General features: G+C 38.3%; 1 protein-coding gene across 4 annotated transcripts in view; it reads right to left on the bottom strand.

Annotated features, from left to right (window-relative positions):
• Positions 1-14,907, bottom strand: part of LOC136287978 (aspartyl/asparaginyl beta-hydroxylase-like) — a 112,143-nt gene extending 97,236 nt beyond the window's left edge. For 2 of the 4 annotated variants that reach the window (XM_066180632.1, XM_066180658.1), the window contains exon 1: positions 2,773-2,860. In XM_066180632.1, the coding sequence (XP_066036729.1) occupies positions 2,773-2,836 (64 nt within the window). In that variant the 5' untranslated portion in view covers positions 2,837-2,860. Of the gene's footprint in view, positions 1-1,074; positions 1,247-2,772; positions 2,861-14,775 lie in introns of those variants that run through there. The other 2 variants (XM_066180641.1, XM_066180648.1) reach the window with 2 other exon arrangements.
• Positions 14,908-15,494: the final 587 nt, after the last annotated feature.

Raw genomic sequence — 15,494 nt, 5'->3', positions numbered from 1 at the left:
GTTTAAATGATTCCAGATTGCAACTTGGTACTAGAGCAAACAGGAAAGAGGATCTTACTGCATTTACACTCATTCGCCTTACTGTTTTCTACCATTTGCTGCTATTTGCCTCTGAAGAAAGCAGCTTTACATATCAGAAGAACGGGAAAATGAAAGAAAATACTTATATACTTGAATATTTAAGTATTCAAGCAGAACTATTAATATTTTTTCCAGTGTAAATGACTGTTTCATGCAATTTCCTCAAAACCAGCTTCTGCTGTAAGAATGTATTTCACAATAGTCACAAAGACACATTTTTATGCTGTGGCTTTCTACCTTATAGCAAAATTATTTACAAAATTATTGAATAACAACGGCAGCTTGATCACGCACCACTTTTATGTAAATGAAGGTTATGTAACAAAAAAAAATTTACCTATGATCTGCACAAATAATGCCACATGCAGGGTCAGAACAAAACACTGCAAGGACTGAAGCTGGCACAGAGCTCATTCCAAACAGTTAATTCTCAACTCAAGCCCTTTCCCTGCACATGCTGCCAGCCATGTCAGAAGTAGGTCACTTGCCATATCTGGTAAGCCTGTGCTTACACCACCAGATGTCTTTATGCAGACATCAGAAAGTCTTAAAGCATGGTCTACTGCTCAACAGCAAATCTATAAAATCCTATACCTCACCCACCCCCCATTAAACCACATTTAGCTAAAAATGTATAAAAACCTTTTTACTTTAGCTTACCTTCAAGACATGAAGCAATTTTACATACTCTAAAAATAACTTTGAAGTCATATATTTGAAGACAAAACAATATCTCTTATGCTAATGTATGCTCTATCAGACAAAAAATTATTTACAATTAACCACCAGCCATAAACTCATGGAATACCTCTACTCCAGAGAACACATAATCAAAGAGAACAGAGGCAGCCTGTAGCACAGAGTAGACAGCAAACTGGCTAGAAAACATACAACAGTAAGCCATTTATTTTGCTGATTATAAAATCAGACATAACTGGTATTTGCGAGTACACATTTTGCATTTGCTCACAAAAAGAAAGGTTAGGATTATACCTGTATCATCAGCCATAACATTAGTGCTCGATTTCCACCAACAGAGCGAGTGTGTCAGTATTTCCAAAAATTAATGCTGAAGGCAGAATAAGAAATATCCTCACTGTTATCCTCCTGCTTGCAACAGGAGCAAACAAGTTTCCTACAGCCAGCTCAGCTGGAACCTGAAACTGGACCCAAGAGAAACCTCTCCTCCAAATCTATTTTTAGAGCAGTTATCCTCAGGAGCCAAACGCTTTTCAGAACTCATATGGCAATCTAGTTCTGACGACAATGAAATTCACTTACTCCTCCAAACAGAGCATCCTGGGTAGTTGATCCTTTCCCCTCCCCTTAATCCTCCAACATCAAAAACAACAGCGAATGAAACCAAGCACATTGTACTGTAGTACTTCTGCTGCAATTTATGCCACAGTGCCTGATCTCTAAAGACATTAAATCCATTCGCATGAGCTGAAACACAAGTCTGGACACAAAGCTTGCGTGCTTGCATTTGTTAAGTTGGCCCTCATCCAAGGAACTTTCTCCATGCTGGCACTCCCCTAACAGGCTCTGAGCATCCTGCAGAGACTGCTCAATTGAAACGTGCTAACTACTTTAAGAAAAAAGAGACAACTACTTTCTATAATGTAGTTTTGAGTCTTCTAAAAGAATTGCTTGAAACCAACCTCACTCATTCTTGCCAAAGGATTTTCATCTCAGAACTGGACACATTGTATTTACTTCTGGCAGACCCTTTCCAGAAAGGGTAAACATTAACTCACCTCACTCACTCCTCCCTTAAATTCTGACAAAATGCATATTGCCTGTACAATTTAAAACTAATATAAACTAAAACACCAATACACCCTCTTATTAAGGACCAGAAAAAGAGCAAAAACCCACTAATACACTTTCCAACTTTTTTTACATCTTTAATTTTAGCAAACTATTCTTTTCCCACTGCTTATCAAACAATAGCCAGGTCCTTTTCTTCCTTCCTTCTGGAAGCCAGAAACAAACTAATTTCTCATTCACTACAACCATAAAAAAAGCTTTAGGATCTACCTACCACTCTGCCTGCTATCCTCATGCTTCTTTAAATAACACAGCTACCAGGCAGATGGACTGAACAGGAGAACTTTACAGCTGCTTTGAAAAACAACACATATCTCCTGTGGTTTCAACACCCAGCAACTAATTACCAAATGCAATTCCCAAGAGTTCAAGGGAGAAAAATTGAGAAAGAACACTAGAGCTTAAGACTTCTCATATGGATGAAAAGGAACTACAGGCAGTTGATTCTATAACTAGTATATCTTTTAACTATCTTTAAAGCCACTTGAATACATTAACTGGATCAGATGCTTTAAGAAAGACCTCCTGACTAGTAAATTTCAGTAACATAACTGATGCACCAGCAATTAAGAGTAAAACCGGGAAATTTACACAGAGTAAAAGTAACCAAACACAGAGAACTCAAAATAATATTCAAAATAATTTTGCATGCAATATATGTATTCTATTGTCTATAAACCACACAGTATTTTCACAGGCATCAGATTAGGCAATTTATAGCAAATTCACTTCAGCTGCACCTGCATTTGCAGACACCAGATTTGACCACAAGTGCATTTATAAAGCATTTAACTGATGCTGAGAACCTCCCCATCCATTAATATATAATTTGGGGGGGAATTGGTCTGAACTAGACCTTACCTGGTTGAATGCTGATAATGATTTCAGCACACCTTTCACTCAGGCCTAAGTGAGCGTATTCCATTCAGAGACAACAAGCACAAAGGTTATAAGGAAAGTGAGTTGAGAGAATCAAGAAATTAATTTCAAATGTGCCCTCCAAATCTGAACTAACACATGCACGTCAACCTCTAGCTGAGTACCCAGAGCTTTAATCTTGTGCCCTTTAAAAATTAATTGATTGCAAAAAAGACAAAAATCTTCCTTCCTGAAAGGGGAGGCTACAGCTAAAACGACGAAAATCTTCAAGCTCATCAAAAGGACCAAGAGAAAGATGGATTAAGGGTAGGTCAAAATACCACATGATATCACTTTAGTTAGTTTTATGAAAGACAAAGGTTAAGTTGAATACATATCTACTCACAATGCAATTTGACATTGGGATAGCAAAGTCAACAGTGTAAACTTCTTACAATGTCTCATTTCTACTCCGTTCAAATGCTGTGACTGTTGCTTCCTCTTGAAGCAATTCAAATTGCTTCACAAACACTCAAAGTTATTATTCTTCACCTGATTTATATAACTGTTATAAAATTTTAAAACTATTTTCAAGTTAGTTGTGCTACAACCATGCAGCCCATGTATTTCAATTAATTTTACAGAAGCATAACTGACAATTAAGACTAACAACATTAGTTACACCTCTACATCACTACCAAAGTGCAAGCAAAGAAATTTAAAGGACAAAAATAGTCAATTAGGAACACAAAATGTCAGGCTTTAAATCGTCAAGCCAAGCTTTTGTAATGTTTATAATTATTTCCCAGAAAGGTGATTAGGAAGTTATATGAAAGAAATTATGATTTATCACTTGAAGATAAAGATGTACAAAAGCAAGCAGTTACTAGAAATTAGAAATACACACTAAAAGAAAAAGCAATAAAACACTAACCTCAAAGAAGCAGCTAAAAATCACATTTCAGAAGTAAAAAGTATCAATCAGCTAGATTAAAGGGAGACTTTAGAACAAGTTCTTTTAAGAACAAAATCCAGTGTGATAAAAAGCAGATACAGGAGAGTATTAAAAAGCTGTATTAAGGTACGAAAAAACTATCTTATCACCAATACAGCAGAACTAGGAGCAGTGCAAAGACAAAAAACAACCTCTATTTTATGAGCATGGCCTACTACTGCTTGAAATTTTTGCCAAATTATCTTGTCCAATATGATTGATGATAAAGCAACTGTTGCAAGCTCCTTCCAGTAATAGACCTGCAGGTAATTATTTTAAACTGATTTTGCACAGAGGGTTACTCTGGGTTGGGTCAGTAACAAGTATATTGACTGAAGTGTCTCAGGAAATTCAGAGCCATCTCTGTTGATTTTCCCCTGTTTTCCCCTTTCTATTAAAATACAAGTATTTTTTTCCACTCTCTCACTACTGAGAGACAGGTCATGTAAGTATACACACAAACGCACACTCTTTTTGTAATGTATATTTTATAACTGACTCAATAAGCACATACTGAACTGCAGCACTCTAAGAAGTCCCTACATCATAATGATTCCAAGTGCTAGCCTGAAATCAAAATTATTTTCATCTTCTATTTTTACTCAGTGTTATTCTACATCAAGGGTGGAATTATACACTTTCAATGGACAAATCTGTGCTTTTATGAACCCTATTTTATTTTTTAAAGGGAGACAGGGTTACTATTTTCTCTGTGTTTACTTTACAGGTGGAACAGACATTTTTACTAAAATACTTATGATTTCGTTTATGAAATATTCCAACCTTAATTTTTCACTAATATCCATACTCAGAAATTTTTGTTTGTTTTACAATCATGGCAGCAGGGTCTTTAGAAGTAAGACCTAAAGTTTGTGGTAAAGGTTTACTTTCAATAGATTCAATTTAAAAAATCTTTGCAATAGAAAACTGATTCTTCCTTTTAGTTTCTAAGAAATTTTCTTCAGCACTACAACCTTAAGGGAAATTAGAAGGGGGGGGAAATAGCTTTTTAAATTATTATTTTCTCATTAAAAACTAGATCTCTGATCTGAGCTTTGTATAATCTAAACTATATGGTCATAAAGATACCTCTTCATGCTGTCAAAAGTCTTTAATAATCTATATCAGAAACTTACTGATTAGGAATGGAGAAACTGATGGAACAGAAAAAGCACTAACTTCAAAGGAAATACAAAGACCAGAAGGTAAATTTGAAATAAAATTTAACTAACTGAAATGCAATTTTGGCTCTCCAGCTGACACTTAACAGATTTTTACCTTAGTATTTGAGGAACTTTTCCTTACTTCACGTATCATCAATCCAAACATAAACCTTTATGTCATTAATTTTCCCTACAAGATTTCTCACAGTAAATTTCCTACTATACAAACAATCAAAAAAAAAAATACTGAAAGCAAGAGAAAGTCATAAATTCAGGATTAGACAACAAAGGAGGCTGATTGTGGACATGCTGGGAATGGCCAACTGGAGGGGAAAAACAAATGGCAAAAAAAAAAGGGATGCATCACAAAATATGTAAAAAGCCTCTAGGATCATAAGCATCCTGCTGAATTTTCCTACGGAAAGGAAGTTACTCCCTCTGAGAGATTGATTCCATCAAAACATCTCCTCGAATTCCTCATTTAGTCAGGATGTGAAAGATCAGACTCAGTTCTCTCCTCTAGGGAACACTGTTTGAACTTCTTCCTCATAGGTCTAAAAGACATTTTTAAGTATACCCGAAGGTATAAGAACAAAATCATTTTAGTCCCTCAAGAATCAGACCTGAGATCCTACTATCTGAAAATATGCTTTAAGTATAAGAGACACATAGAGGTTTTTAGCTGGTTTATATTCAGTTTCTAAAGAGATGGTCAATAACTCCATTTCTGAATATAAGCTGTTATATTTCAAAATACTTTTAAGCCTCTAGATAGCTTTCTGACTCACATGGAGTCAGATATTTTACTCTTCAATATTTAGAAGATGTTTTTAGTTGCAAGCTAAGATGACGTGTTACTAAGTAAGAATTATTTATTCTTCAGAAAAAAAAAATATCCAAAAAAGAATAAGATTATCATCTGGCTGACTGAAGTTAAGCGTCATCCTCAGGGTGGGTTTTTTACACTTATTTACTATTTTTCAGTAGTTACATTTTTTCTGACTCTAAATAAATTGTATTGTTTTCCATTTACATGATTCTATTAAGACATACACAACAAAAACAATAAAATTTATTCCCAAGAAATCTACTCAGAAAACCCATTGCAATAATGACCAGCTTCAGGGTTGTTGGTTTGAGGTTTTTTAAAAACCCTAGGGATTTGTCTCTACGACAAAAACAGTCACAAATGAAAGAAGAGAAGAAATTTAGTGAGAAATTCTGTCCTAGGAGGTTGCAAAGTTTCAAGACACTCGTCAAAAGTACTTGATCTAAAAAAGCACAGCAATGTACTCTACGTGCAGTGCTGGCTCCACACATCTCAGTGACGTTTGGAGAGACCAGCTGTTTGCACCACAAGAGCTGCTGCTGTTAACAACTTTCTTCTGAGTCTTGTTTATCTAAGCATAACTACTCATGTCAGAGAAGGAGAAAAGAAGACAGAGATGTATATTCGTAACAGAAAATTCTGAAGCTGCACTTACTTCATTTCTAAATGTGATAGAAACATGATCACTTCCAAAACCTAGTCAAATTTTGTCCAAGTCATGTTTTGGCTTTTTATTTTGTTTTTGTTTATTTGGATGACTAATTTTTGGGTAGTTCCTGAAGTAGGATTTATTACAAGGAAGAAATACACACAGATGTGCACTCAGGTTAAATGACTAAAAACTACATTGCTTACAACTTCAGTTTTATAATGAATACTATCAACAGGAATATATTTAATTAATATTTAATGCATCTATCACTATCTGAATACTTTGGATTACTTTTTTTAAAAAAATCCTTTTCTCCACCAACTTAAAGACAATACAATAACAGGTTTAGACAATTAGCATTGTAGGATAAAAAAAACCAACAACAGCAACAACAACAACAACAACAACAACAACAACAACAACAAAAACAAAAAAAAACCAAAAAAACCACAAAAAACAACAACAACAAAAAAACAGGAGTCCTGTAAAGACAGAACAGAAAGATTTTGTTATACACTTACCTAATTAAAATAGATTTGTACAGAAAAGTATATATTTTTCCCAAACACTTCTGTCAATTTTCTCTAGTTTTGTTTTTATGTGTATACAAGCACAAAATAGAATTAAAGTCCAAAACAATGTAGAACCTGACTCTTGTAAACTTACTTTACTCAAACATCAAGCAAAGAGGTTCAAGGTTAAGACCACACAGTTAAAAAGAAATTTTAGTTTGCTTCCTGCTGTAGGAACAGTATCTCTGTAACACCAATGAGTAGACAAAACACTGATTTTAACAGCACAAATTACTTAAACATTTTTAATAGCTGCTATTTGGATTAACCAGCTCTCTCCCACAGAACATTTCAAAATAAAATCTAAAATTATACAATCTAGCTATCTTGCATTTGGATGACTTAAAGTAGCCAACAGTCCTACATAAGTACTAGGTTAATTAAATAGTTGGTAGAATTTAGGACGGAGCAGAGTTCAGGGAAGGTAAATGTGGAGAGGAAATACAAGAAATATTTGGGCCTAGAACATGCAAATTTTGCTGGTGGTGACCTTTAAAAAAGATTCTATTACATAAGCTTGAAAATCCTCATCTCCATACATAACATGCTGGCATTAATTTAAGGGTATTTTTTCCTTGTTCCATTTTCCTATCCTGTCATGTGGGTCACATCAATTTGTTTTAGCAACAAGTCCTAATTAAACCACAAAATAAAGAAAACACACTATGTTGGTTTAGTTCTTTAAATTTTTCTCATGCTTTGAGGGAGTTCAAACAGAAAACTCCAGTTGCCGTGCAAGCACCTACAACCCTGCTTTTCGCAGGTTTCTGCTCATGGAAAGAAAGAACACTTTAAAATGCTTAAAATGCCAAAAACTTATCAGAGTTTCAAGTCTGATATTAATCCAATTCAATTAGGTGTTTGTCCATGGGGGTGCTATGTCCTTTCGTACTTATGGAGTACAAAAGAGGTTTTAGGTGTCTCATACATTACTAAACTATGTTTTTAGGAGATCTCATTTGGAGAGAAATTGCTGTTTACAGAATCTTCTAACTTCAAATCTGTGTCTTCTAGTCACTATGTGTTCTCTAGCTAGAAAGAAATAGGACTACAGTTACAAACTGCTATGTGAACTTTCTTTAGCAATTTTTAAATTTAAAAAACACCAGCATGAGGAATGAGAAAGTGAGATATGTTGCATTAGTAATTAACTGTCAATTAACAAACAGAACCTCAGGAAATAAAACTGCAAAACCAGAAAACCGCTACTGAATAGTTATGAATAGTTACAACTCCCCCTAGCTATTAGATGTTTTGTAAAGAAAGTCTTCAAACAAACAACTTGGTAGTATTTGTTACATCAGGTTAAGTACATGCATAGTAAGAGTGCAGCCCACATGAAGAAAACTACAATTGGTTTAAAGTTCTAACAAAGTTGAACCACGCATACTGCAGTATGTTCACACTCAGTACATAGTTATCTGCATACTTAATTTCCAACATGTTTCAAGACACATAATATTATGAGTACCACTTCAAAGCATAGCTCAAAACTTTTCCATGCAAAGAGCTATCCCACAGATGCAGTTAGGAAAAAGATTGCTGCAGGCTGTCACACAGATTACCAGATTGTGATCTTCATCAGGAAAGAGCCGCTTGGGGCAAATCAGAACTTCTTTGCTCAAGTTCTCTACAATGAAGAATTCAACATATGAATTAGCACAGGAATTCTCCTTACATGTTTCAAAGTGATTCCAGCTGAAAATGAATCCTTTCTTTTCATATAGGTGATCAGCCTATATATATACATAAAAAAAAACCTATAGGGTTTTCAGTTTAAAGAGACAGCATTATTGAAATGTAACCTCTTTATGCACTCTGTAATTAGAAATAATCTTGACACATAGGCCTTCCACTACTAGTAAATTTTGTTATCTTTACTGAAGCCCTTCTATATCCAGCTATTACACTAGCATAGACAATCAAACCAGTCACCTTTCAGTGTTCGCACTACAGCTCCATGATTACATGATCAAACATAAAACTATGGATTTAACCTCACCCTTCCCTAATGCCCACCCAATCATTGTCATCTCTTCCCTCCTCCCCAAACGACCTTCCACAAAGCCATGCACTGAGCCAGTCTAGGGGGGGAAATAAAAAAAAAATCAGCTTACTGCTTATCAGTTCCCCGTGTGGTTCACCTTGCACCTGCACAGCAAATAATTCAGCTACAGGGAAGGGGTATTGAAAAGAGGAAGACTGCAGAGCAACCTCAAACTAGATTAAGCTGACTGCAGACCTGCAGGTTAAACTGTTAAAAAAATATAACTTCTTTATGCCCCAATATGATGTACATCCTTGGTGTCTGAACACTGAGCAGCTATGACCTCTGATGGGGAATCTTCACGTGCATTCTCAGAGTAATTGCCAAAATGTGAGAACACATACTCCAGCTTCCTTCTCCCTGATACCAGAGATACTTTAGGTTTTCCATCTAGCATTTTAATCAAGCCCTGTCTTCAAAAGGCTATTGAAAAGGTTATCATTTAAACACTTAAAAATGCTCAAAAAGTATATTGAAGCAAAAATCTTTGCAGACATGAAGTGCAAGCTTTCTCCATATTTGAAGCTCTGTGAATTATTTCTTTCAGCCCACAATAACTTCCTGCATACAGGTAAGACCCATTAGTAAACACAGAGCAGGCCCAAGATTTCAGCCCACACTGGATCAAAAGGGGTATGAGAACTTTGATGTCTTCATCAAATCTTCATCTCTCAAAGTTTGGAGAGGACTCTCCCACTGCTTCAGAATTCTTCAAGAGAAAAAGAACTGAGAGAGAGTGGAATGTATCAGGCTCTTTGATACTTAAGTGTAGCAGGATGGACATAAATACAATCTTAAAACCCAAAATAATACATTCTTGAGAAAAAGCAAAGGAAATAAATACAAATACACAGCAACATGGGAAAAAAAAAATAAAAAAAATAAAAAAAATAAAAGCATACACTGTGTTCAAATTGATTGTTTCTACTTCCAGAGCAACTTTGGCAATCAGCTACTGCACCTGTCAACAGTTAATGGGGCAGAGAAAGTTTCAGTCATATAAACCTTAAGGGTTGTCTTTCTAGAGCCCACTTGACTCTAGTATTAGACAAATGAATCAAGAGTCTATTGAGGATTCACTATTTCAATGCAAACCTGCTCAAGTAAGCTGAGAAATACCTGTAACCATTTTAAGATTGTGTTTTATATCACTTTCATTGTATCAGAGATAAGAAAACTGACTTGTTTGAAGAGTTACTGCCTCCAGTTTTGTACAGGACACTTAAAAAATAAAAGGAAAAAAAAAAAAAAAAAAGAAAAAAGAGTAGAATGCAGGAGAATGAGCAAATGTAGTAATTTCACCAGTGGCACTGCTGCAATGTACCATGCAAATTACAGATGTCTGGACCATTGCTGTTGGAACAATTTTTTTAATTTGGCAGATTATTTTACAATATTTTAAAATGTCTTCCAGAAAGACCACCCTGAACAAGACCCAAGGCAGACAGATGAATTATAAAGAGCTGTCTATATTTCCATGATTTTGCTATTTGTATAAGCATCTGGCATTAATGGTAAAAAATCCAAGATCTTCAAACAGTTGTAAGCAACTAAACTAAGCAATAGGATAAACATGCAAAAGAAATCACTGCAGAATTTCTTGAACAGTATACAAAGTTTCCACAAGTGAGAAACAAAGTATTTCTCATTTGTCCACAATAGACCTACAGAAACTCTAACATAGTACTACCAATTCGCAGTATTTTTCTGAAGACCAGTAATGTTACAAGAAAACATTTTGACATTGAGTTCAGAAAGCCAAATCAAAGCACAAAGCAGCACACTAAATCATGAGAATTCTTTTCACTTCAGCAAACACTTGGACTTTGGTCACTTTCAGTCAGCAAACAGTTTGACAAGTCAAAACATTTGTGAAGCCCCAGAGAGCACCCCAAATTTACATCTCACTTAAGACTTCCAACACCTTAACACCCTTGTTCCTAAGGGTTTCAATTAACCTGAAGAAGGAAATAATGGATAGACTGTAATACAAGAAATCAGATGACACACTACACAACTGTAAAGAGCATAAACAAGCACACCGGACAGCAGTTGAGGCAGAAATTAGAGAGACCACATTTTTAGGTAGATAAAAGCATCATATTTAAACAGAATCCACAATGTAAGAAAATGAGATTTTATACCATAGCATAGCTGGGTCGCTGAGAAACACCATAAAATGGATGGGCAATCCCACTTGAAGCACTGGAAGTGAAGTAATGTGAAGTTCAGTGTTTCCAACAAAAGAACTTCAGTTGCAAAACATGACCTGTTTAGTTGGTGAATTTTCTCTGCTTTGGGTAAACTAGAAAGGTAATGGAGATCCTCACCCAGATAAAAGCACACTCTGAAGGTGTCTTTACAACAGAGATGAGATAAAAAGTGGAAATCCTTGCAAATTAACAGGCACAACTACTTTCTAGAAGTGACACAGTGAACGACAAAAAGTTGTAATGATAATACAAAGTTACATTTCGATAAGTACATTGGGTCACCTTGAAGACATACCAAAAAAGGCCCCAAACAAATCTGAAGAAAGTTGAAACACCACAAATTAATCAAAGAATTACAGCAAGGGGCACTATAGGGTCCAAAGGATGAGTGAAAGAAATTAAAAACATGGCAACACATTCACACATGTAAGGAAACTACATGGTTAAAACAGCAAAATGAGAAAACTGCCATCTCCTGGGATCTTGCAGAGAAAAGTAGGGGATGTCAGAAGATTCTCAGTCATTATTGTAGAGATTAAAGAAAATTTACCAAAGCAATTTTAGAGTTCTTTGACATCATAGGGACTGAAAGGAACACAGCCTCAGAACTGAGACAGGACTATGAGTTTTTTTTTAAATAAAGCACAGCTGTCTGTAAATACAGATGATGCCTTGTGTTGGAAATGTGTGGTTTGTATGGTGCTCAGCTTAATGGAGAACTCTCCCACTCAACATTAGAGATGCAAAGAAAACAATTATTGCACAACTTATCTTCAATAAAACTTATGTTTAAGTAAGTCCTCACTTACATACTGTAAGACCCAACACACCCACACAGCAGCATATGATAGTTGTCTGATGATCTGGACTTCTATAGGTAAGCAGAGCTTACAAAGTAATCCATATTTTTTCAGCCATCCATATTTGAAAAGTTAGATGGGCTGCTGATCCTCAGTCTTGCTGGAAGGCTTCTCCACAGGAACCTGCCAATGACCAAGACTTTTCCACATTTCATATCTCATGAAATTTGAGGGAGTTGATTCATGACCAGGTGTTATGTTATGCATTTGTTTCTGTAACAAAACTGTCCCTCGTCTAATGATGCTTCAAGTAACAACGCAGCAAGTATCTATTACTTCTTTTAATTTTTAAAACTGATATTCTTCCTTTTGAGAGGCCATATCTTTACAATGGATTCTGCAGGCTAGTAACAAGGAGCCAAACTTTCCAGTAAAGATAATAACGAACACGTTTCCCTCTCCCAGTATCCCCAAACTGTCAAATTTTTCCTTGGTTTTCACTTCTGTATTCTAAATAAAATAATTGGTATAGTCATACAACCCTGTAAATGTTATTTTCAAAGAATAAGTTGCCCTACAAAGCTAAAATAAAGTTTTGTTTTTTTTTTTTTTTTTAATTAGGACTGATTCGACAGCTTCTAGTATATGACTTCTGAAAGTAAAAGCTAGAGTTCTATTTCTAGAAGATTTTTAGTTCCACTTCTGACAATACAGTGTACCTGAAAACACCTATATAAACTACAGTTAGAACTACTTTGGACTCAATCTAGTTGTAGATTACTGTAAATATTTTCTGATAGAGAAACCTGAAAGCACATTACTGATGCTGGCATTGTCTTGAGTGCACAGATTTTGAAATAAGCTGTTAGCCTCAGTGGTTTGAGCTGTGAGCAAGGCCTTGGCAAGAAGCCACATCCTTTCTCAAGAACTGCTGTGAAAGTGAACACTTCTATCAAGCAAAAAACTGCCTCAGACTTGAGATTTTCATACGTCACAGGTCTCAATTACTTGCCATCTCCAAATCATTTCCTCATCTCATTTTCACATCCCTAGACCGTGGAAAGCTTACTGGCTGCTGTGAGTGCTCTGCTCCTCCAGCTGTTCCTTTATGCTCACAGGAGTTACCATCCCTTACCTCTTGCTGCAGCTGCAGCTATGAAAACAGCATCAGCTTCACGCTGTAATTGCTCTGGTTGTCTAAGAGATCCCAACTAGGAGTGTCGTATACTAACAAATTTAAGAGGTTACACGTCAGTAGAGTGCCTAACACATTACCCATACTGCTTCATCCCCTCAAAGACATATTTTAATACAAAGAGAGAAAATTTTACTCAGACTACAAATAAAAACCCATGGAATGTTTTTTTTTTTTAACTCAGTCAGAGACTCAGTTTAATGATAAATTTTTTTTCAGATGTTGACAAGCATGTAAAGTGATATTTAAAATATTAACTACCATATTCAGTATTCAAAATTACAACAGGGATGCATGTTTTTAAGGCATTAAAATTGTAAATCTGTATTCAGCAAGCTTAATACTGGGTGATCATCACAGCACGTCCAGTCCAAGCAAAAACTATAATTAACACAGACTGCACAGCATAGGTCAGCAATTGAAAAAAGGATTAAAAAAAAAAAATTAAAAAAACACTTCTACAAACATTGCAATATTAGCTCTAAACTCTTTTAAGCTTAAGTATATTTGAATCTTTTAATTCATCATGTGATAGGTAAACTAATCCTATAAGGTTCAGCCTTTAAAGAACACCGTTTTTGCTACTGTTGTTATATTCAAAAGAGGGACAACAGATATTATTTCTGTATCATCACTACATTTTATCACTGGAGCTCTGCGCACACCAAGCTCAAATCCAAAGAAGCTGCAACACGTAAACGCTCAGTGTGTGGCAAAAAACCTCCTTTCTCCAGCACACTGTGCACGGCTGCACAGTGACTCCAGAAGTGCAGACACTTTTTTCCCCTCTTTCAGGCACGTACTGCTGTGCTGAGAAATGCCAACGCACACAAAACTTTCCCTGCATAAACTCTCCACACGCAGCGGTCTGTGAACAGTCAGGTCTGTCAAGGGGTTCTTTGGCGGGGTGGGGGATCACTGCCTCAAAGAAACCTCCTGCCTGCATTTTTCTGCGACTCCTCCTCCTCGCCTCGATAGTCACAGAAACCATCAGCTTAGGTGTTCCATCTGTAACAGATCTAATAATATTGACCTAACCAGGTCAGTCTGAGGAGATATTCAACATCCAAGCTTGAATACGAGAATATGAAAGATTTGAGATTGGGGCATCCCAGTTCTTCCTCATCTCCCGGAGGAAGAGATCTCGGGGATACCCACAGATGCTGAGGCCTGCCCGGCACTCATCCCTTCTAGGGAGTTTTCGAGGGGCTTCCCCGCCGCCCAGGCCCGACAACTTTCTCCTCCACGTGAACTCCCTGGATAGGGAACGGCGGAAACGCGAGGGACACATCACGGCCATCTATCTCTGCGTCCCCCTCCCCAGCTCCCGCGGCGCGGGAGGAACCAGAGGGGCCGGAGAGCGAAGGGAGCAGAGGCGGGGTGAAGGCGCAGCATCCCAGCGCGTTGCCTGGCGGCTGCCCCGCATCGCAGGGAGGGGCAGCATCGGCCCCTTCCCTTCCCCCGGCTCCGGCCGCCGCTGGAGCCCCCGCCCCTTCCCCGCAGAGATCCTGCCTCGCCCTCGCAGGAGCGGCGCCGCTCACCTCTCTTGGAGCCGGGGCTGGGGCTGCCGCCGGTGGCTCTGGAGCTCTTGCGGGAAGCCATCGCACCTCCCGTCGGGCAGCGCAGGGGGGCGGAGCGGGAGCGCGTCGGAAGCCTCCACCACCCACCCGAGCCCTGCGTGCGGCGGGAGCGCGCCGAGGCGCCGGCGGCGCGACCCCGAGCGCCCCGCGGCCCCGCCCCCGCGCCCACCGCCAGCCAATCGCGCCAGCGAGGCCTGGCGCCGCTCGCCTCCGATTGGCGGAGACGCCGCGAGGGGGCGGGGCGACGACCCACCGGCTGCGCGCGCCCGCCGCGTCCCCCGCCGCCGCCGGCCCCTTTTGAACGTGGCAAACGCGGGCGCGAGCGGCGGCCTCTCGCGAGGGTTCGTGCACGCGCGCGCGCGCCGCCAGGCAGCGGGGCCGCCCGCGGCGCTGAGGGAGGAGAGGTCGGGGTGGTCGTGGGGGGTGAGCTTCGTGGGCGGGAGGGTGGCGTTTACATGGCGACTGCGCCTAAAGCATCCCGTCCTGTGCCTTAAACTGCGCTCCGCGTCCAGTTAAACGCCTAGGTTGTGGGAAACATCGTTGGTGCGTATAAATGTCTACCGGTCTAAGAGGATGGTGCTAGGCTGTTTTCGACGGTGCCAGGTAATAGGACAAGAGGCAATGGGCAGAAACTGTTGCACGGAAAGTTCCACCTGAACATGAGGAAGAACTTCTTTACT

The sequence above is a fragment of the Chamaea fasciata genome, unplaced genomic scaffold, assembly GCF_029207755.1.
Source record: "Chamaea fasciata isolate MVZ Bird 193981 ecotype frontalis unplaced genomic scaffold, bChaFas1.0.hap1 SCAF_1, whole genome shotgun sequence".
NCBI lineage: Eukaryota > Metazoa > Chordata > Aves > Passeriformes > Sylviidae > Chamaea > Chamaea fasciata.
The sequence above is the reverse complement of the archived record's forward strand: the minus strand, read 5'-3'. Positions and strand labels throughout refer to the sequence as shown.